Source organism: Coregonus clupeaformis, chromosome 20, assembly GCF_020615455.1.
Source record: "Coregonus clupeaformis isolate EN_2021a chromosome 20, ASM2061545v1, whole genome shotgun sequence".
Lineage (NCBI taxonomy): Eukaryota > Metazoa > Chordata > Actinopteri > Salmoniformes > Salmonidae > Coregonus > Coregonus clupeaformis.
This window is the reverse complement of record NC_059211.1, coordinates 21127536-21148232: the sequence shown is the minus strand read 5'-3', so window position 1 is coordinate 21148232 and position 20697 is coordinate 21127536. Positions and strand designations below refer to the sequence as shown.

Sequence of the window (20697 nt, the reverse complement as noted above, 5' to 3'; positions counted from 1 at the left end):
TCCCCACTACCGGAATTCCTGATTTACTTACTTCCGGTCAGGAAGATGGCCGTACACAACAAATAGTTAGCGGAAATATTAACTATATTTAATTAGTTTTCTTCGTTTTATAGACGTATAACCGAGGTATTTGCTGGAAAACACGTAAGTTGGTGTTTTAAATCTAGCTATGTTTATGCATTATCTCACGACGTATAGTTTAGTTTCGATGCTGAGATTGCTAACGTTAGCTAGCCAGCCAGCCGCCTGAGCCGGTGTCTTGATTGTCTTCATTTACAGTGCTAGTTACAGTAGTTAGCTAGCTGGTTTGCTAGCTATGGATTCATCTTGATAACATCCTCTGTATATATTCAATATGCAACCTCTCGCGCTGTTTTTGAGATTTGGCTCACATTTTGCCCTGTCCGGAAACGGTTGTACAGTAAAAAGGGAACTGCTATTTGATTCACAGTTGCTGTCGAGAGGCTGGTTGCTTCGTCACTGATTGCCTACACCTGGCATCTTTTGGATTTCGGGTGGGGTTAATTTGGCCAATAGACAGCCGATAGTATTTCTGAGGAAGGGGTGTGGATTTGTCTGACTAGGGATCCGCCCTGGTTCCGCCACTCGCACTAGGGCTACACCTCTCCCCCCAGCAGTAGCAGGCCGGCCAATGCATCCACAGATGGATGTCTAAACGGGTTCCTTGGGACGTCCCAACTCTGACGTCACCCCATTGAAGTTGACATTTAAAACTGTTAGGGTAGGGACATCTCAAGGAGCCCGGAGAGCACTAACCCACACCGATGCATCACACATATCATTAATTATGTCCATATTTTAAGCTTATCTGTTTCCATCAAATAACCTTTAAAATAAATGAATATCTAAAATATGTGATATGATTATATATCTCCGCAGCAACCAGTATCCATGGAGACGCCACAGCCCGGCCCAGCAGACGGAGAGGAGCGATCGGTGGAGCTGCGGCCCAGAACACGCTCCAACCCGGAGGGTGCAGAGGACCGGCGCAGCAGCACTGGTAGCCTAGGCAACAGCAACCCCAGCACCCAGCAGCCCGCAGTGGGCAGCCGAGTGGAGGGGGAGGGGGAGGCCTCAACCAGCGACAGTCCTCCTAGCTCCATCACCACCACAGTCTCTGCCACCACAGCCCAGGCTGTGGCCCCTATAGTGGCTGCTACAGTCAATGCCATAGTAGGCCTGGCCACCCCCACGCCAGTAGCCAAGGACAGGCCTAAACCCACCCAGGCTCCTCCCCCTCTGGCGCCCCCCATCCCTCCCACGGCAGAGTTCCAGCTACGAGCCCCCCGCGTCAACTGTCCAGAGAAAGTGGTGCGTGGTCCTGTACTGTTGATGACTAGAAACTGAATGATATCAAAGGGATGTCATTGTGAGAGATATTGGGCTAATGCAGTTCACTCCCTGTGATTTAGGCTAGATGAAAAGACTTGCAGAGTGATTGGTTCAGACCAGGTTGTTATAAGATTGTAATCCTATTTTTTTTATTATGACAGATAATCTGTTTGGATCTCTCTGAAGAGATGTCATCGCAAAAGCTGGAGTCCTTCAATGGGTAAGCTCTACTTCTGGTATATCTCTTATCTGCTTGACGACAGGTGAAGTGACCACTCTCTAACGAGGACCAAAGATCTGAATCTTTTCCTCGCTCCCTTCAGATCCAAGACCAACGCTCTCAATATTTCCCAGAAAATGATTGAGATGTTTGTGAGAACGAAGCACAAGATTGACAAGCGCCATGAGTTTGCTCTGGTGGTTGTTAATGATGATGCCTTGTGGGTGAGTGTTGTTGGCCCATTCACTTTTAAGTACATTTATTTTTCCTGATGGCCACAACCAAACAGTTATTCTTACGCGGTTATCACACAGTACTGTATTCTCAATTTGAGTTGAATTCTATTCCTTCCTTTCCGTATGTATGTGTGTGTGTGTGTGTGTCGCTCTCTCTTAGCTGTCAGGTTTCACTTCTGACCCCAGGGAGCTGTGCAGCTGTCTCTATGACCTGGACACCAATGTGTGTGAGACCTTCAGTATCCTTCCTGTCACAACAACAACAACCCATTCAGCCTGTAGTGTAGTCTAGCGTGGTATTGTGAATGATTGAAACTGTTGGAACATCCTGGAAGTTCTCTCCTTAATATCCTTCACCAGATCTAGAGGATCTTCTTAGTGTTATGTAAGTTCCATATCTTCCTCCTTCCGTCACATCTCTACTTTTCCCTTCTGCTGTGGTTCTAACGGTTGTCCTGTATCCTCTGCTGTCCCTGTAGCCGTCAGAAGATAGAGCTTCCTCTGATGGACAACATCCAGACCATCCCCCCTCCGTTTGTAGTCAGGACTCTCCTCATCTACAGTAGACACGCTGGACAGCTGCAGTTCAACCCCTCAGACGCTGTCAATGTAAGGGACCATACTGCACCAGCACTGTATCAACCTACAACTGTCTACTGCTAACTGTACTACTAGACCAATACTGGATCAATGACCTTATCAGCCATCTACTGCTCTGACTCTCCACTGAATACTGTTCTGTACAGCTGTGGCGGGTATTACGTGTCTATATCTGTGGTGAGACCTAGCTCTTTCAGTGTTTGTGGTATTATACCAGCGCTGTCTATTTGAACAGAGACACTAACTGTCCTTCTCTCATCCTGTAGAACATGCTGCAGTCTCCCTACTTCTTCTTTGATGTGGTTTACCTTCACAACGGGGCTGAGGAGCAGGGGAATGAGGCCAGCTGGAGGGTGAGTGGACGAGGAGAGGGAGGGATTAAAGGAGAACAACGGCACAGACATTCATCCAAGCTCTGAAATCAAATCAAATCAAATTGTATTGGTCACATGCGCCGAATACAACAGGTGCAGACATTACAGTGAAATGCTTACTTACAGCCCTTAACCAACAGTGCATTTATTTTAAACAAAAAAAGTAAGAATAAAACAACAACAAAAAAAGTGTTGAGAAAAAAAGAGCAGAAGTAAAATAAAGTGACAGTAGGGAGGCTATATATACAGTAAAATAAAGTGACAGTAGGGAGGCTATATATACAGGGGGGTACCGTTGCAGAGTCAATGTGCGGGGGCACCGGCTAGTTGAGGTAGTTGAGGTAATATGTACATGTGGGTAGAGTTAAAGTGACTATGCATAAATACTTAACAGAGTAGCAGCAGCGTAAAAAGGATGGGGTGGGGGGCAGTGCAAATAGTCCGGGTAGCCATGATTAGCTGTTCAGGAGTCTTATGGCTTGGGGGTAGAAGCTGTTGAGAAGTATTTTGGACCTAGACTTGGCACTCCGGTACCGCTTGCCGTGCGGTAGCAGAGAGAACAGTCTATGACTAGGGTGGCTGGAGTCTTTGACAATTTTGAGGGCCTTCCTCTGACACCGCCTGGTATAGAGGTCCTGGATGGCAGGGAGCTTTGCCCCAGTGATGTACTGGGCCGTACGCACTACCCTCTGTAGTGCCTTGCGGTCAGAGGCCAAGCAGTTGCCATACCAGGCGGTGATGCAACCAGTCAGGATGCTCTCGATGGTGCAGCTGTAGAATTTTTTGAGGATCTGAGGACCCATGCCAAATCTTTTTAGTCTCCTGAGGGGGAATAGGCTTTGTCGTGCCCTCTTCACGACTGTCTTGGTGTGTTTGGACCATGATAGTTCGTTGGTGATGTGGACACCAAGGAACTTGAAGCTCTCAACCTGTTCCACTACAGCCCCGTCGATGAGAATGGGGGCGTGCTCAGTCCTCTTTTTTTTTCCTGTAGTCCACAATCATCTCCTTTGTCTTGGTCACGTTGAGGGAGAGGTTGTTGTCCTGGCACCACACGGCCAGATCTCTGACCTCCTCCCTATGGGCTGTCTCCTCGTTGTCGGTGATCAGGCCTACCACTGTTGTGTCGTCGGCAAACTTAATGATGGTGTTGGAGTCGTGCCTGGCCATGCAGTCATGGGTGAACAGAGAGTACAGGAGGGGACTGAGCACGCACCCCCTGAGGGGCCCCCGTGTTGAGGATCAGTGTGGCAGATGTGTTGTTACCTACCCTTACCACCTGGGGGCGGCCCGTCAGGAAGTCCAGGATCCAGTTGCAGAGGGAGGTGTTTAGTCCAGGATCCTTAGCTTAGTGATGAGCTTAGAGGGCACTATGGTGTTGAATGCTGAGCTGTAGTCAATGAATAGCATTCTCACGTAGGTGTTCCTCTTGTCCAGGTGGGAAAGGGCAGTGTGGAGTGCGATAGAGATTGCATCATCTGTGGATCTGTTGGGGCGGTATGCAAATTGGAGTGGGTCTAGGGTTTCTGGGATTATGCTGTTGATGTGAGCCATGACCAGTCTTTCAAAGCACTTCATGGCTACAGACGTCAGTGCTACGGGTCGGTAGTCATTTAGGCAGGTTATCTTAGAGTTCTTGGGCACGGGGACTATGGTGGTCTGCTTGAAACATGTTGGTATTACAGACTCAGTCAGGGACATGTTGAAAATGTCAGTGAAGACACTTGCCAGTTGGTCAGCACATGCTCGGAGTACACGTCCTGGTAATCCGTCTGGCCCTGCGGCCTTGTGAATGTTGACCTGCTTAAAAGTCTTACTCACATCGGCTACGGAGAGCGTGATCACATAGTCATCCGGAAAAGCTGGTGCTCTCATGCATGCTTCAGTGTTGCTTGCCTCGAAGCGAGCATAGAAATGGTTTAGCTCGTCTGGTAGGCTTGTGTCACTGGGCAGCTCGCGGCTGTGCTTCCCTTTGTAGTCTGTAATAGTTTTCAAGCCCTGCCACATCCGACGAGCGTCAGAGCCAGTGTAGTATGATTCAATCTTAGACCTGTATTGACTCTTTGCCTGTTTGATGGTTCGTCGGAGGTCATAGCGGGATTTCTTATAAGCGTCCGGGTTAGAGTCCCGTTCCTTGAAAGCGGCAGCTCTACCCTTTAGCTCAGTGCGGATGTTTCCTGTAATCCATGGCTTCTGGTTGGGGTATGTACGTACGGTCACTGTGGGGACGACATCATCGATGCACTTATTGATGAAGCCAGTGACTGATGTGGTGTACTCCTCAATGCTGTCTGAAGAATCCCGGAACATGTTCCAGTCTGTGCTAGCAAAACAGTCCTGTAGCTTAGCATCTGCGTCATCTGACCACTTTTTTATTAACCGAATCACTGGTGCTTCCTGCTTCAGTTTTTGCTTATAAGCAGGAATCAGGAGGATAGAGTTATGGTCAGATTTGCCAAATGGAGGGCGAGGGAGAGCTTTGTATGCGTCTCTGTGTGTGGAGTAAAGGTGGTCTAGAGTTTTTTTCCCTCTGGTTGCACATTTAACATGCTGGTAGAAATTAGGTAGAACGGATTTAAGTTTCCCTGCATTAAAGTCCCCGGCCACTAGGAGCGCTGCATCTGGATGAGCGTTTTCCTGTTGATTAATGGCCTTGTACAACTCATTCAGTGCAATCTTAATGCCAGCATTGGTTTGTGGTGGTAAATAGACAGCTATGAAAAATATAGATGAAAACTCTCTTGGTAAATAGTGTGGTCTACAGCTTATCATAAGATACTCTACCTCAGGCGAGCAAAACCTCGAGACTTCCTTAGTATTTGATTTTGTCCACCAGCTGTTGTTTACAAATATACAGAGACCGCCACCCCTTGTCTTACCAGAGTCAGACGTTCTGTCCTGCCGATGTAGCGTGTAGCCTGCTAGCTGAATGTTATCATTGTTGTCGTTCAGCCACGACTCCGTGAAACATAAGATATTACAGTTTTTAATGTCCCGTTGATAGGATAACCGTAATCTTAAATCGTCCATTTTATTCTCAAAAGATTGAACGTTGGCTAATAGGATTGATGGAAGAGGCAGTTTACTCGCTCGCCGTCGGATCCTTACAAGGCACCCGGATCTGCGTCCGCGATATCTCCGTCTCTTCCTAACGCGAATGACGGGGATCTGGGCCTTGTCGGGTGTCTGTAGGATATCCTTCGCGACCGCCTCGTTGAAGAAAAAATCTTCGTCCAATGCGAGGTGAGTAATCGCTGTCCTGATATCCAGAAGCTCTTTTTGGTTATAAGAGACGATGGCAGAAACATTATGTACAAAATAAATTACAAATAACGCGGAAAAACACACATAATAGTACAATTGGTTAGAGGGCTGTAAAACGGCAGCCATCTTCTCCGGCGCTGTTGTTAAGTGATGCAGCTGAGAAAGTGATGCAGCTGAAAAAGAAGATTCCATCATACGCAAGATAGTGGCACCCTACAGCTCATATACACTACATGACCACAAGTATGTGGACACCTGCTCGTCCAACATCTCATTCCAAAATCATGGGCATTATTATGGAGTTGGTCCCCCTTTGCTGCTATAACAGCCTCCACTCTTCTGGGACGGCTTTCCACTAGATGTTGGAACATTGCTGCGGGGACTTGGAGTGATTAGGCCTGGCTCGCAGTCAGCGTTCCAATTAATCCCCAAGGTGTTCGATGGGGTTGAGGTCAGGGCTCTGTGCAGGTCAGTCAAGTTCTTCCACACCGATCTCGACAAACCATTTCTGTATGGACCTCGCTTTGTGCACGGGGGCATTGTCACGTTGAAATAGGAAAGGGCCTTCCCCAAACTGTTGCCACAAAGTTGGAAGCACAGAATTGTCTAGAATGTAATTGTATGCTGTAGAGTTAAGATTTCCCTTCACTAGAACTAAGGGGCCTAGCCCGACCATTATTCCTCCTCCACCAAACTTTACAGTTGGCACTATGCATTGGGGCAGGTAGCGTTCTCCTGGCATCCACCAAACCCAGATTCGTCTGTTGAAGCGTGATTCATCACTCCAGAGAACGCGTTTCCACTGCTCCAGAGTCCAATGGTTGCGAGCTTTACACCACTCCAGCTGACGCGTGGCATTGCGCATGGTGATCTTAGCCTTGTGTGCGGCTGCTCGGCCATGGAAACCCATTTCATTAAGCTCCCGACGAACTGTTCTTGTGCTGATGTTGCTTCCAGTGGCAGTTTGGAACTCGGTAGTGAGTGTTGCAACCGAGGACAGACGATTTTTCAGCACTCGCCGGTTCCGTTCTGTGAGCTTGTATGGCCTACCACTTTGCGGCTGAGCCGTTGTTGCTCCTAGATGTTTCCACTTCACAATAACAGCACTTGAGTTGACCGGGACAGCTCTAGCAGGGCAGAAATTTGACGAACTGACTAGTTGAAAAGGTGGTATCCTATGACAGTGCCATGTTGAAAGTCACTGAGCTCCTCAGTAAGGTCATTCTACTGCCAATGTTGGTCATTGGAGATTGCATGGCTGTGTGTTCGATTTTATACACCTGTCACCAACGGGTGTGGCTGAAATAGTCGAATCCACAAATGTGAAGGGGTGTCCACATACTTTTGTATATATAGTGTACTTCCTGTTCTATCACTGAAACCTGAAAAACTGTTCCACTTAGAGATGTCCTTATATCCTTTCACTTAAACTGTCATTTCTTACATGAGTGTGTTCTCTCTGTTCTCTGTGCAGGACATCTACACATCATTCTGTAACCTGGACTCTAAAGGCACCTGTTACCGCTTTGAGGTATCTCTGTGTGGGCCGGCCATCGAGCTCCACAACTGCATGGCCAAGCTGCTGTCCCACCCCCTCCAGAGACCCTTCCAGAGCCATGCCTCCTACAGCCTGCTAGAGGGAGATGACCCCCAGGATGTAGAGGCCACCGTCTAACTGGAGGTGCCTGGTAGAGCGACAGACCCCAGGGGGAGGCCAGTGTTTAACTTGGGGGTCTCCAAAGTACCCTGGTCCTGGAGAGTTACAGGGTCTGCAGGCTTTTGTTCATTTGACACTGAATCAAGAGGTGTGTTAGTGCAGGGCTGGAGCAAAAGCCTGTTGAATAAGGTGTGTTAGTGCCCGGCGCCGGACTAAACGGCTGCACACACTGTAGCTCTCCAGGACCAGGGTTGGAGAACACTGCTCTAACTGGACAAGGAGATGGGTTGCTAGGAGATGACAATGAGGAAATGAGGAAGCATGTGTGTATGTATTCCATTTAGTTTTAAACCTGATCTGGGGACAGTGTTTTCCCTACAAGTCTTAAAGAGTGAAATCCATGGCAGTACTTCTAGGCCTACACAATAGATGTGACCCATTTCCATGGCTGGCTTGTGGAAAACGTACATTGAAATGACTAAATATAGCTATACACACTATCAGGAGCAAGGTTGTTGTAATGGGTTGTCTGGGTTTGGGAAGGGTTGTAAACTATGATTCATTTTCTTTTCTTTACATCCGTTCACCCTCTGATGGGTAAGTTTGCCTTATCAGATCAGCTGTTTATATTCCCACTGATGTTGCCTGTTGTTTTGTCAATTGTGTTTTCGTTGATCTGTTTCTGATGATTAAAATATAAATGTTAGGTTTACTCTACATGCATTATGTGACGCGTTCCAGACCCGGTATGTCTTTTCACCACTAGGTGGTAGTATATGTCCTTTAGAAAGTTTGGTCAAGCAATGGTTGACAACCCCTGTCCTCGAGGGGCCACAGTCTATTTTTAATGTTTCACTGGTAATATACTGCTTTGTAGGGGGTATCTGTTGAGATTAGAGACCAATGTATAATTTGGTCTGACATATTGTGACATGGAATCCGGGACTAAAACTAACTTTTTTTGTATACCAGCCACGGGCAGGTAGATTTAAATAAAATCTGTTTTTAGATTTAAAAAACCTAGTTTTTAAAAAATCTACCTGCCACTCAGATTTATTTATCAGCCCAAATATTTGTTTACACCATAATTACACAAAAAAACAGATGAGCACACCTAGCAATGTTTCTAAAACAAGAAATGTATTACTAGTAAGAAGTAATGCAGTATACTGCTCGATTTAATTTAATATATGTGATCTGAGTCTTTTAACCAAAATATCACAGACAACATTTTTCAGCTGACACTTTAACCAGCAGCATACCACCCTGCATCCCACTGCTGCCTTGCCTCTGAAGCTAAGCAGGGTCGGTCCCTGGATGGGAGACCAGATGCTGCTGGAAGTGGTGATGGAGGGCCAATAGGAGACACTCTTTCTTTCCTCTGGTCTAAAAATAAATATCCCAATGCCCCAGGGCAGTGATTTGGGACATTGCCCTGTGTAAGGGTGCCGTCTTTCAGATGTTAAACAGGTGTCCTGACTGTCTGTGGTCACTAAAGATCCCGTTGCACGTATCGCAAGAGTAGGGGATGTTAACCGCGGTGTCCTGGCTAAATTCCCAAATCTGGCCCTCTTACCACCATGGCCACCTGATCATCCCCAGCTTCCAATTGGCTCAGTCATCCCCTGTAGTTATCCCCCAGGTTGTTGCTGTACATGAGAATGTGTTGTCAGTCAACTTACCTGGTTAAATACAAAATGTAGGTTACCTTGGTAATAGGGCCACTGGAGTCGTCCAGTGAGTCTCACTAGTAGAGATCTCTTTTTGCTATTAGTGGAAGCAAACTCAAACATTGAAAAGCAACCTAGCTTGTAAAAAAAACAATGTAAATAGCCAAGAAACACGAGAACAAAGTCTCACTTTGAGTAAATTAGGCCAGCTTTTATACACATCGCTTCTAAAAACAAATATTTCAGCACTTCTCTCACAGTGCTCACAGCAGCCCCCCAGAAACAGAAATTCTCTTCAATCATCTTGAAAAAACGTACACTGGAAATCAACCAATGTTGAAAGTGCGTGGGCGACAGAGAGAAACACAACTGCAGTTTGAGGCCATTTGGCAGAGAGATGCAGGCGCTGGAGATGGGGGTGTGAGCAGGTATGATGGTGTGCGTCTGTATGTTGTAATTTGTATGTGTATGTTTTATATTGTAAAAAAAATATTTTTTAAATAGTACAAACAAATATTACGAAACAGAAATTCCAGTAACTTCTGATTAATTATAGAAAATGACAATTTGTATTAAATGCCAGATATCATGCTGAACCACCAAAATGCCAAATTCCGGATCACATTCCTTCTCCAAAGGAATGAACAATGTGATCCACACATGCAGATGCTATTTCCTGTGCCCCAGGCAGCACACAGACACAGGATCAGCTACGATAGAGGAGTTAACATTACAACAATGGGGAACTGTCCTCCTCTCAGGGATCACAGAATAACAACTATTCCCCACAGTGCTGCACGGGCCACGGCCACAGTTGTTTGTGGTGACGAGGTCTGACTGTGAGAAGCCTGGGCTGGTGTCTAGGAGGGGTGAGACAGGAAGAATACAGAGCCTGGGCTGGTGTCTGGGAGGGGTGAGACAGGAAGAATACAGAGCCTGGGCTGGTGTCTGGGAGGGTTGAGACAGGAAGAATACAGAGCCTGGGCTGGTGTCTGGGAGGGGTGAGACAGGAAGAATACAGGGGCTGGTGTCTGGGAGGGGTGAGACAGGAAGAATACAGAGCCTGGGCTGGTGTCTGGGAGGGGTGAGACAGGAAGAATACAGAGCTGGGCTGGTGTCTGGGAGGGGTGAGACAGGAAGAATACAGAGCCTGGGCTGGTGTCTGGGAGGGGTGAGACAGGAAGAATACAGGGGCTGGTGTCTGGGAGGGGTGAGACAGGAAGAATATAGAGCCTGGGCTGGTGTCTGGGAGGGGTGAGACAGGAAGAATACAGAGCCTGGGCTGGTGTCTGGGAGGGGTGAGACAGGAAGAATACAGGGGCTGGTGTCTGGGAGGGGTGAGACAGGAAGAATACAGAGCCTGGGCTGGTGTCTAGGAGGGGTGAGACAAGAAGAATACAGAGCCTGTGCTGGTGTCTAGGAGGGGTGAGACAGGAAGAATACAGAGCCTGGGCTGGTGTCTGGGAGGGGTGAGACAGGAAGAATACAGAGCCTGGGCTGGTGTCTGGGAGGGGTGAGACAGGAAGAATACAGAGCCTGGGCTGGTGTCTGGGAGGGGTGAGACAGGAAGAATACAGAGCCTGGGCTGGTGTCTAGGAGGGGTGAGACAAGAAGAATACAGAGCCTGTGCTGGTGTCTGGGACACAACGTATCTCCCAAGATGATATCTCAACCTCCTTTTGTTATCATTATTTTTTGTAATACTTTTTATTTTCACATTAAATGACTGATATCTCAGCTCCTGTTGGAGTTGATCTTAGAATAATATGGGTTCACGTTATAAAACAGTAAGATCGACTTGCCCACTAACATACCAAGATAGATGGATCAGTCGTTCAGTCATGACCCATCTGTAAATAACTCATGACATTACTGTATGGATTTGCTATGTCTATGTACATTGTTGTTTTACGTCAATGTATTTGATATGTTATTCTGTGACGATAGTCTCTGACAGCAGGGCTGAGCAGTGCTAACAATGTGAAAGTGATGTCAGCCCAGACGTCCCTGCTGACCGCAGGGCAGGGTGAAGTTATGATAACCTCTGGAGCGGTGCGCGGGCTGAGCCGGGCTGCCCAGGGGCCAGGGGAGGGCCAGGAAGGAGTCACAGCGTAGGAAGTGTGCCTCAGCGTTTATAAACATGGCCCTCAGGTTCACCCTTTACATCCATAAAGGACAGCTCCAGTGGTATTCAGTGGTAGTGGTATAGACAGTTTACTGAGAAAGAGTATTTGACTCTGGTTAGTTTTCAACTTTAGTAACTTTTATCTTTAGTAACCTTAGAGTTAACTCATTTTGAGGCTTCAGCACTTTTTGAGAGAGCGCCAAGAGAGCTCTTTCCCCTGAGAAACCAACGAGACCTCCATTTACTTTTCAATACCCTCGTCTTGACCACACCAACATCCAGCAAAGATGTACAGCAGCAACAGCTACTCGCAGGCCAAGTTTGGCCTGGAGGCCAAGGACGCCCACAAGCCAAAGGGAAAGAGCTGCGGCTACTACATGAGGCTCGTCTTCTTCTTCTCCTCTCTGATCCAGTCCCTCATCATCGTCAGCCTGGTGCTCTTCCTGGTCTACGGCCAGCCAGAGAAGTCTGCTGAAGAGAGGAGGGTGGAGGAGCTGGAGCAGAGTTTGAACAGGATCAGCGAGAACAACATTAACCTGAGGAAGGATAAAGCTGACCTGGGAGCTGCGCTGGGGGCCAGGACGGCTGAGAAGACTGCCCTGGAGGGAGAGGTGGCCGCACTGAAGAAAGCAGCTAATGCCTCCGGGGAGCAGATCAAAGCCCTCATACTGAAAGCGGTGAGGAGATGGGACTGTAACATTATGATGCAATATGAATTGATACTGGCTCATTTTTTGTTATTCTTTTTTAAAATATTCATTTTGATATTGTGAGCTGACGTACATTACTAGAAGCATATAGTGTGCAGGAATTATTTTGGCATTAGATCTGAGAAATTATGAATATACAGAGAAAATTATACATTTATGAATGATTTATTAAACTGGTTCTGCTGCAAATTTTTATCAGGTCTCTCTTGTAAAATGATTAATGTTTTTATCTCAGTGGTAAGCACTTACATGACTATAATGCAAGGATATCTGCACACTAACTTTGCTTCCAAAAAGTGACGGTTTATTTCAATTAGAGGAGCATAGCTAATATTTATGAAGACAAAACCTGACACTTTCTTTAATCTGTTCTTTCCTCCACAGAGCCATTGTGAAACAGAAAGGAAGAAATTAGAGATGTTCTGTGGTACCCCTGTCCGGTGTCCCACCATCCCCTCAACTCCTAACAGTACGTTACTATTTGCCCTTTGTCACTCAGGGTTAGGTGTAGCGTTCTATTCTAATACTGTGATGGAGACCTGCCACAGTGACACAGTACATTGACCCAACAGTTCAATGTAATAACAACAAGTAACAACAATTTCTGATGTAATATATTTTCTCCTCAGCTGAGGTAAAAACCCTCCAGTTTCTGAACTCCCAGCAGGCAGCGATGATCAAACTGATCGAAGCCAACTTCACCCAGACCAGCCAGTATATCCGCATGGAGAGGGACAATGCCATCAAGGACCGCGATGCCCACAACCTTGAGACCATCTCTTTGCGGAGGGAGAACACCAACCTGAAGGAACAGCTGAACCTCTACACCCAGAAGTGTAAAGAGGACTTTGCCAAGTCTCTGGAGGGGATCCAGACGGTGACCAGTAACTTCCTGGTGCGCATCGACAACCTGTTCCCCCACTCCATGACCTTTCACCTGACCTGTGAGAAGCAGACAGAGCAAATGGAGAACATCAGGGCCAGATGCTCCAACCTGTCTAAAGAGGTTGAGAACAAGTTCCAGACATACCTGGACAACGTGGGGAACAAGGTATGTGGAGTACACCAGACCTGGGTCTAATATATATGTCACATACTTTGAAAGTATTGGAGGTGTGTTAAATTTAGCTTGGAGTTTACAGGTTAGCCAGTGTCCCAGTCTGTTTCTGCTTTACCCAACCTCTTGGCGTAACGGTTAAGGTGTTGGTTGACAGTCGCTGGACCCGGGTTCAAGTCCCGGTTGGGGATACCCCCCGAATTCGCTACAATATGTTATCCTCTTCATCCAGGTGGCAAACATCCAGACCCAGTCCAGTCGCCTGGAGGTCCAGAACAGCCAACTGACCCTTGACCTCCAGCAGTGTCGTCACAACCGCAGCGTGACGGCGGCGGAGGGCAGCAGGCTGCTGCTGGAGACCCGGGAGAACCACGACAGGCAGGTGGAGACCCTGCTGAAGGAGCAGAACCGACTGAGGGAGGAGAAGAGCTTGCAGGGAGAGAGACTGGCTCTGAGGGAGGCTGAAGTCAACACACTCAAAGGGAATGTCCAGTCACTCACCGCCAACTGTAACGCTAAGGTAAGAGAGCAAGGGAATAATAATTGTGCACATTATCATAACTTTAGATAGCAAGCAGATCCAACCAAAGAAGCTTGTTATCGGTGGGACCCTATGGTATGAGTGAACTACATTACCAGCACACTACAACCCTACATTAGCAGTTGATCAATGTAACCCAAGGAAACACTGTGTCCCTACCATCCTCTGGAATGTGATTTGTGGCCATCGATAATGTTGTCCTGGTGCATAGCTGAGGAGAAAGACTGTCAGCATAATAGTGGTGTCGGGGGGGGGGGGCACAGGAAGAGACAGACAGACTAGATAAAGGAAGGGACAGGCGGACAATAACAACTACACGTCAGGAGGAGGAAGCACAGTTTGACAAATGGTTTGTTGGTAGCTACAGGCTACGGGGGTCTCATACCGATTAAGAACTTCACTGTTTCAAGTGTGTGTCAGTGCGCTTTTTGAATTTTGCTATGTCACAAGTAATATGACGAGTGCATAAAGCAGTGGGGGATCAGGAGGATCTGCAGTGTAAATTTGTTGACTGGTAAAACTCATAAAGCGTTGGGGATCAGGAGGATCTGCAGTGTAAATTTGTTGACTGGTAAAACTCATAAAGAGTTGGTGATCAGGAGGATCTGCAGTGTAAATTTGTTGACTGGTAAAACTCATAAAGCGTTGGGGATCAGGAGGATCTGCAGTGTAAATTTGTTGACTGGTAAAACTCATAAAGCGTTGGGGATCAGGAGGATCTGCAGTGTAAATTTGTTGACTGGTAAAACTCATAAAGCGTTGGGGATTAGGAGGATCTGCAGTGTAAATTTGTTGACTGGTAAAACTCATAAAGCAGTGGGGATCAGGAGGATCTGCAGTGTAAATTTGTTGACTGGTAAAACTCATAAAGCGTTGGGGATCAGGAGGATCTGCAGTGTAAATTTGTTGGCTGGTAAAACTCATAAAGCGTTGGTGATCAGGAGGATCTGCAGTGTAAATTTGTTGGCTGGTAAAACTCATAAAGCGTTGGTGATCAGGAGGATCTGCAGTGTAAATTTGTTGACTGGTAAAACTCATAAAGCGTTGGGGATCAGGAGGATCTGCAGTGTACATTTGTTGACTGGTAAAACTCATAAAGCGTTGGGGATCAGGAGGATCTGCAGTGTAAATTTGTTGACTGGTAAAACTCAAAGCGTTGGGGATCAGGAGGATCTGCAGTGTAAATCTTTTGGCTGGTAAAACTCAAAGCGTTGGGGATCAGGAGGATCTGCAGTGTACATTTGTTGACTGGTAAAACTCATAAAGCGTTGGGGATCAGGAGGATCTGCAGTGTAAATTTGTTGACTGGTAAAACTCATAAAGCGTTGGCGATCAGGAGGATCTGCAGTGTAAATTTGTTGGCTGGTAAAACTCAATCCGTTTGATGTTTTGTCTGTAATGCAGCTCGCCGGCCCAAAGCCTGCTGGACTGATGTCATCCTTGAAGGGAGGACCATCTATTGGAGCGCCAGTGATCAGTAAACCCCCCATGGTACAGACACATGACTGACTCTCATAGTCACTGGTGTTACACTCACTGTCAACTGCAGAAATAAAGCTTGAATAAATAAAAATAACTCCATTACACGATCAAAAGATCAGTTTGAGATGACATTGATAAACTGAAAGTGTTGATCTCCTAATGCTAGATGTTGTAATGATAAACCCAGTAAAAAATAATCATCAGACACCACATGGTAATCATTTTACTGATGCGGCTATGTTTGTTCCTTCAGGTGAGGTGAGGAAGATGGCCTACCTGGGCCATGACAGAGTGAGAAAATGAAGGGACTTACTGATATGGTCCCTGGAGGATTGGGTGTGGTGCCTTTCAATGATCAACGTGTGCTCTTAGATTTTAGAATATCCATGTGTAAATACTACAGACACTATAGGTTCTATCTACTGTCCTACATGATGTATACTGAACAAAAATATAAATGCAACATGTGATGTGTTGGTGCCATTTTTCATGAGCTGAAATAAAAGATCTCCGAAATTTTCCATACGCACCAAAACGTTTTTCTCTCAAATGTTGTGCACAAATTTGTTTACATCCCTGTTAGTGAGCATTTCTCCTTTGCCAAGATAATCCATAGACCTGACAGGTGTGGCATATCAAGAAACTGATTAAACAACATGATAATTACACAGGTGTACCTTGTGCTGCGGACAATAAAAGGCCACTCTAAAATGTGCAGTTTTGTCACACAACACAATCCCACAGATTGTTTTGAGGGAGTGTGCAATTGGCATGCTGACTGCAGGAATGTCCACCAGAGTTGTTGCCAGAGAATTGAATGTTCATTTCTCTACCTTAGAGAATTTGGCAGTACATCCAACCGGCCTCACAACCGCAGACCACGTGTAACCATGCCAGCCCAGGACCTCCACATCCGGCTTCTTCACGGGATCGTCTGAGGCAGGGGGAGGGGGACTGCTGAGGAGTTTTCTGTCTGTAAAAAGCCCTTTGTGGGGAAAAACTCATTCTGGTTGGCTGAGCCTGGCTCCCCAGTGGGTGAACCTGGCTCCCTAGTGGGTGGGCCTATGCCCTCCCAGGCCCAACCATGGCTGCGCCCTTGCCCAATCGTGAAATCTATAGATTAGGGCCTAATGAATATATTTAAATTGACTGATTTCCTTCTATGAAGTGTAACTCAGTAAAATCTTTGAAATTGTTGTGTTTTTGTTCAGTCTAAAAACTGTATCTACAAATGTACACAGAGTACAAAACATTAAGGACACCTTTTCTTTCCATGACAGACTGACCAGGTGAATCCATGTGAAAGCTATGATTCCTTATTGATGTCACTTGTTAAATCCACTTCAATCCGTGTAGATGAAGGGGAGGAGACAGGTTACCTTCAACTCAATATTAGGACGGTGTCCTTAATGTTTTGTACAGTCAGTACATATGCCTGTTAAAATTTCATTCATTTAATAATTAATTTAATACGGTTGACTTTATCCTTGTAATTCCACTTGCATTTGATTGCTGAGTTTAGGCTGGGAATTCACTGTCTACTGAAATTCACTGTCTCCTGAAATTCACTGTCTACTGTGAAAAGCGTTTTGTGTTCTCCTTCAACTTTATTCTCAGGTTAAAGAAAAATAAATGTATACAAATAAAGTTCATCCTAAAACGCAATTCAATGTTTATTAAATGTTTATTAAAGTGTGTTGATTTTAGATATTAACATCTTCCTTTGCTAATCATTTTTTCAAATTTATGATATCAAATAAATCTACTAAAGTCTGTTGGATTTTAGAAAATAAAAGTTTGAATTTGCAGTTCTTCAAAAAACTCTTTGAATGTGAGCAATCTTTGTTATAAAAGTGTAATACCCACCACCAGTTTAAGAACCGCAGCAATTTCCACTAACGTTGTGTCCTTTGTGAAAGACATATTATTATGATTTTTTTTAAAATTGCAATTTTATTTGAGTTTTTCAAAGAATAGTGGAAGAATTTGAGAGAAAATAATGCCTATAGCATTGCTATTCAATATGAAGTCTGTTAATAGCTCCACGTGGGGAAACGGTTAACACTGCCACACCTAGTATGACAGAGGTGAAATCCCATGATGGCTATGTCCAAACTCACATTTATAAATATATCCATACATAATTTATATACATCCTGGTCTGGGGTATCTATATATCCATACATAAATACATCCTCACTGTATGTTTCTGAATAATACAAGTTCTAAATATGTTTTATGAGTAGTGCAATAAGACCCTTATGGCAACATTAGTTCTAAGTGGTTTTAATGGCTTTCTCCATTCTGATGGTTTTATACTCAACCAGACTAGGACAAAGCTGACAGTGAACTAGTCCAATTTGTATAACTTTTCATTTATTTATCACTGTATGAAAACATACCGGTGTGTAGAGCTATACCGTAAAATATGATATATCGCTCAGCCCTGTTTCACACCCAACTTTTTCCACCCAAATTCCAAACAGAATTTGGTTTGAGGTGACCTTTAGAAGGTCGTGGTCATGTGAATCTATAGACTAATAACATACAGCGAGTCTTGGAGGAGAATAACAGTTCAACTGAAGGTGCTTGTTTACGATTATACATCTTGGTTGGACTGAGTGGTACTGACTGATGGTAGCCTTTTTCTGCCTGCGTCTGTTCATCATGGATGACAGAACTACAGGTGAAGGAGCCTCTACTGTTCTCAGGAAATCCTTTGTTTAAGGACTGTTTTTTTAGCCTTGTGTGGTCGGTTAAACACACACACACACTGTCTTACCCTGAGTCAAACAGGGGGAGTGGGCACACAGAGCAGCTCTGTGAATGTGAACCCCAATGCCCCCAATTACGCTCTGTCGCACACAGACGTAAAAACACCTCCGTCAGAGGAAACACAATTACCACACAGGTTAAACTACACTCATCACTCAACCATGACATGTCCATGGGACAGACGCTCATATGTCTTTTGGTGTTTTGTCTTGTAATGTAGGTTATGTTGAAATTGTTCATTTAATAGCAAATATGTTCTTGTTTTCTTTTGATCACTTTGTTGTCAAAGCACATGTTTTTCCTAGTAAACACCAAGCAGAATTCCAGGTGTTCTTCACCTAGGTAAAATTAGTTTTATATTGGATATTCGGTTTTCTCTCATCAATAGCTATTGACACACAAACACACAAAAATGTATAATAAAACCCATAATATTTCAGATTTCAAGCTTCAATAGCTTCCACTGCTTTTCTTTTAAATGTAAAAAATAAATAAAAATGTTTTCTTTAGTGTTCAATCTTCAATAGCTTTTACACAAAGCATGCATGCCATGACTATGAAAATATTCAGAATCAGGGTAGGATGGACAAAAATCCATGGCTTGAAAAAATATATTTTTTTCATAGTCATGGCATGCTTTGTGTAAGAGCTATTGAAGATTGAAAGCCCCCCCCCATAAAAATAAATAAATCAAAATGTCAACAAAAAAGAAGACATGGATTGAAGTCCATCCTCCCCCCCATTCAGAATATATTATTTTCATAGTCATGGAAGGCTTTGTGTAAGAGCTATTGAAGACTGAAATCCGAAATCTTATTATAAAAAATAAAAAAAGTGCATTTTTCTTTATCCACCCGATTCAGAATATACCATCTTCATAGCCATGGCATGCTTGGTACAATAGCTATTGATGACAGAAAACCGAATAGCCACTGACTATCCAATATAAAACTAATTTTACCTGGGTGTGTTCTTCCAGTTCTAACCAACTTATTAAAAATTGATTGCAATACTAACTGGTCATTTCTAATTTCTTATCAAACACTTATCAGGAACATTGTTTCTCAGAGGATCAGAGAATTCCAGGTACCAACAATCCCGTTTCCAAGGAAATGCAGGCAGCCCTTTCCAGGATTTTCAAGGTTAATGATAATAACATACCAACAGGTCCATTATCAAAATGTCGGCTCATTGCCACCCATACATGTAGACTTCCTTAATTCCAATAACTTATATTTTGTTCTGTTACTTGCTGTTCTCCATTGTGCTCTATTGATTCAGCTGGACCCAACAAATCCCCTGACTGCTGGAGAAAACATCAAACAAAGAGGCACTTCAATATAGAGGTCTGCTCGGGACTTCCCACTTACCGCCCGCCCCCACCTGCTACCTCAATAACTGGACCTGAACCCAACCGCAGTCCCGCAATGTTATTTTAGGCGTATGTGACGGCCATGGTCCAGCTATTCTGTGCCCTATAGGCAATATCAAAATGCTCAAAAATAACCTAAGAAATAGGTTAAATTACCAGAGATTCTCACGGGGCCCATTATATTAGGCCATCTGTATTACTGGGTATATCAGCTAATAGGCTAGATGTAGTTTGTAGAGAGATGAGTTGGGAGAGACTTGCACTTTCTCTTGAGCAACGTTTTATAGCCTACCATTTAGGAGTGGGACAATTTTCAGACAGAGACAAATATAAATAATTATTTCTAGGCAATGTAGGAAACTATAGCCTAATCATATTTAGGAAGTACATTTCCTTGGAAAGATTACTGCCCTGTGCTTCTCCCCCCAGCATAGGAAGCCTACTCTATTTCATTGAGACCACACATACGCTGTGTACAAAACATTAAGGACACCTTCCTAATATTGAGTTGCACCCCCTCAGAACAGGCTCAATTCGTCAGGGCATGGACTCTACAAGGTGTCGAAAGTGTTCCACTGGAATGTTGGCCCATGTTGACGCCAATGCTTCCCACAGTTGACTGGATGTCCTTTGGGTGGTGGACCATACTTGATACACACGGGAAACTGTTGAGCATGAAAAACCCAGCAGTGTTGCAGTTCTTGACACAAACCGGTGTGCCTGGCACCTACTACCATATCCTGTTCAAAGGCACTTAATATTTTGTCTTGCCCATTCAGCCTCTGAATGGCACACATACACAATCCATGTCTCAATTGTCTCAAGGCTTAAAAATCCTTCTTGAACCTGTCTCATCCCCTTCATCTACACTGATTGAAGTGGATTTAACAAGTAAAATCAATAAGGGATCATAGCTTTCACCTGGTCAGTATATGTCATGGAAAGAGCAGGTGTTCCTAATGTTTTGTCCACTCAGTGAATACTAGACACACTTGATCTCACACGCCCAACAGAGGGGAGAGGAAGGCTACTGAACGTGAAGCAGTGAATTCTGAGTGTGTGAATAATGTGACAAAGATGTGTTTTTAATACAACAGGTAGGACTAACGCATACAAAGCAGAAAGAGGACTGTTTCCAAATAATCTGCGACAACAAAAATACTTTCATCCCAAAGTTGTCTGATCTGACTGTCTGCTCGCAACCGCAGCATGAAAAATGGCAACCGCGCCACAATGATCTCTGTCGGGACCCGCAGCCCTC

At 44.9% G+C, this 20697-nt stretch overlaps 2 protein-coding genes across 2 annotated transcripts; both read left to right on the top strand.

Annotated features, from left to right (window-relative positions):
• Positions 1-24: 24 nt before the first annotated feature.
• On the top strand, positions 25-8416 carry babam1 (BRISC and BRCA1 A complex member 1). Its single transcript, XM_041838645.2, has 9 exons — positions 25-144; positions 901-1332; positions 1515-1573; positions 1677-1797; positions 1970-2048; positions 2170-2194; positions 2289-2418; positions 2676-2762; positions 7522-8416. The coding sequence occupies exons 2-9, from the start codon at positions 913-915 to the stop codon at positions 7720-7722; spliced, it is 1122 nt and encodes a 373-aa protein (XP_041694579.1). The 5' UTR covers positions 25-144; positions 901-912; the 3' UTR covers positions 7723-8416.
• A 3098-nt stretch (positions 8417-11514) lies between these two features.
• Positions 11515-15798, top strand: plvapb (plasmalemma vesicle associated protein b). Its single transcript, XM_041840555.2, has 6 exons — positions 11515-12176; positions 12594-12678; positions 12839-13260; positions 13499-13786; positions 15212-15298; positions 15543-15798. Exons 1-6 carry the CDS (start codon positions 11787-11789, stop codon positions 15549-15551), a joined length of 1281 nt encoding a protein of 426 aa, XP_041696489.2. The 5' UTR covers positions 11515-11786; the 3' UTR covers positions 15552-15798.
• The last annotated feature ends 4899 nt before the right edge of the window (positions 15799-20697 follow it).

Excerpts from the sequence above, each read along its gene's own strand:
- babam1 (XM_041838645.2), top strand. The coding sequence starts at position 913 with ATGGAGACGCCACAGCCCGGCCCAGCAGACGGAGAGGAGCGATCGGTG. Across the intron at positions 1,333-1,514 it reads TCAACTGTCCAGAGAAAGTG|ATAATCTGTTTGGATCTCTC; the intron begins GTGCGTGGTCCT and ends TTATTATGACAG. Across the intron at positions 1,798-1,969 it reads TTAATGATGATGCCTTGTGG|CTGTCAGGTTTCACTTCTGA; the intron begins GTGAGTGTTGTT and ends GCTCTCTCTTAG.
- plvapb (XM_041840555.2), top strand. The coding sequence starts at position 11,787 with ATGTACAGCAGCAACAGCTACTCGCAGGCCAAGTTTGGCCTGGAGGCC. Across the intron at positions 12,177-12,593 it reads AAGCCCTCATACTGAAAGCG|AGCCATTGTGAAACAGAAAG; the intron begins GTGAGGAGATGG and ends TTTCCTCCACAG. Across the intron at positions 12,679-12,838 it reads CATCCCCTCAACTCCTAACA|CTGAGGTAAAAACCCTCCAG; the intron begins GTACGTTACTAT and ends TTTTCTCCTCAG.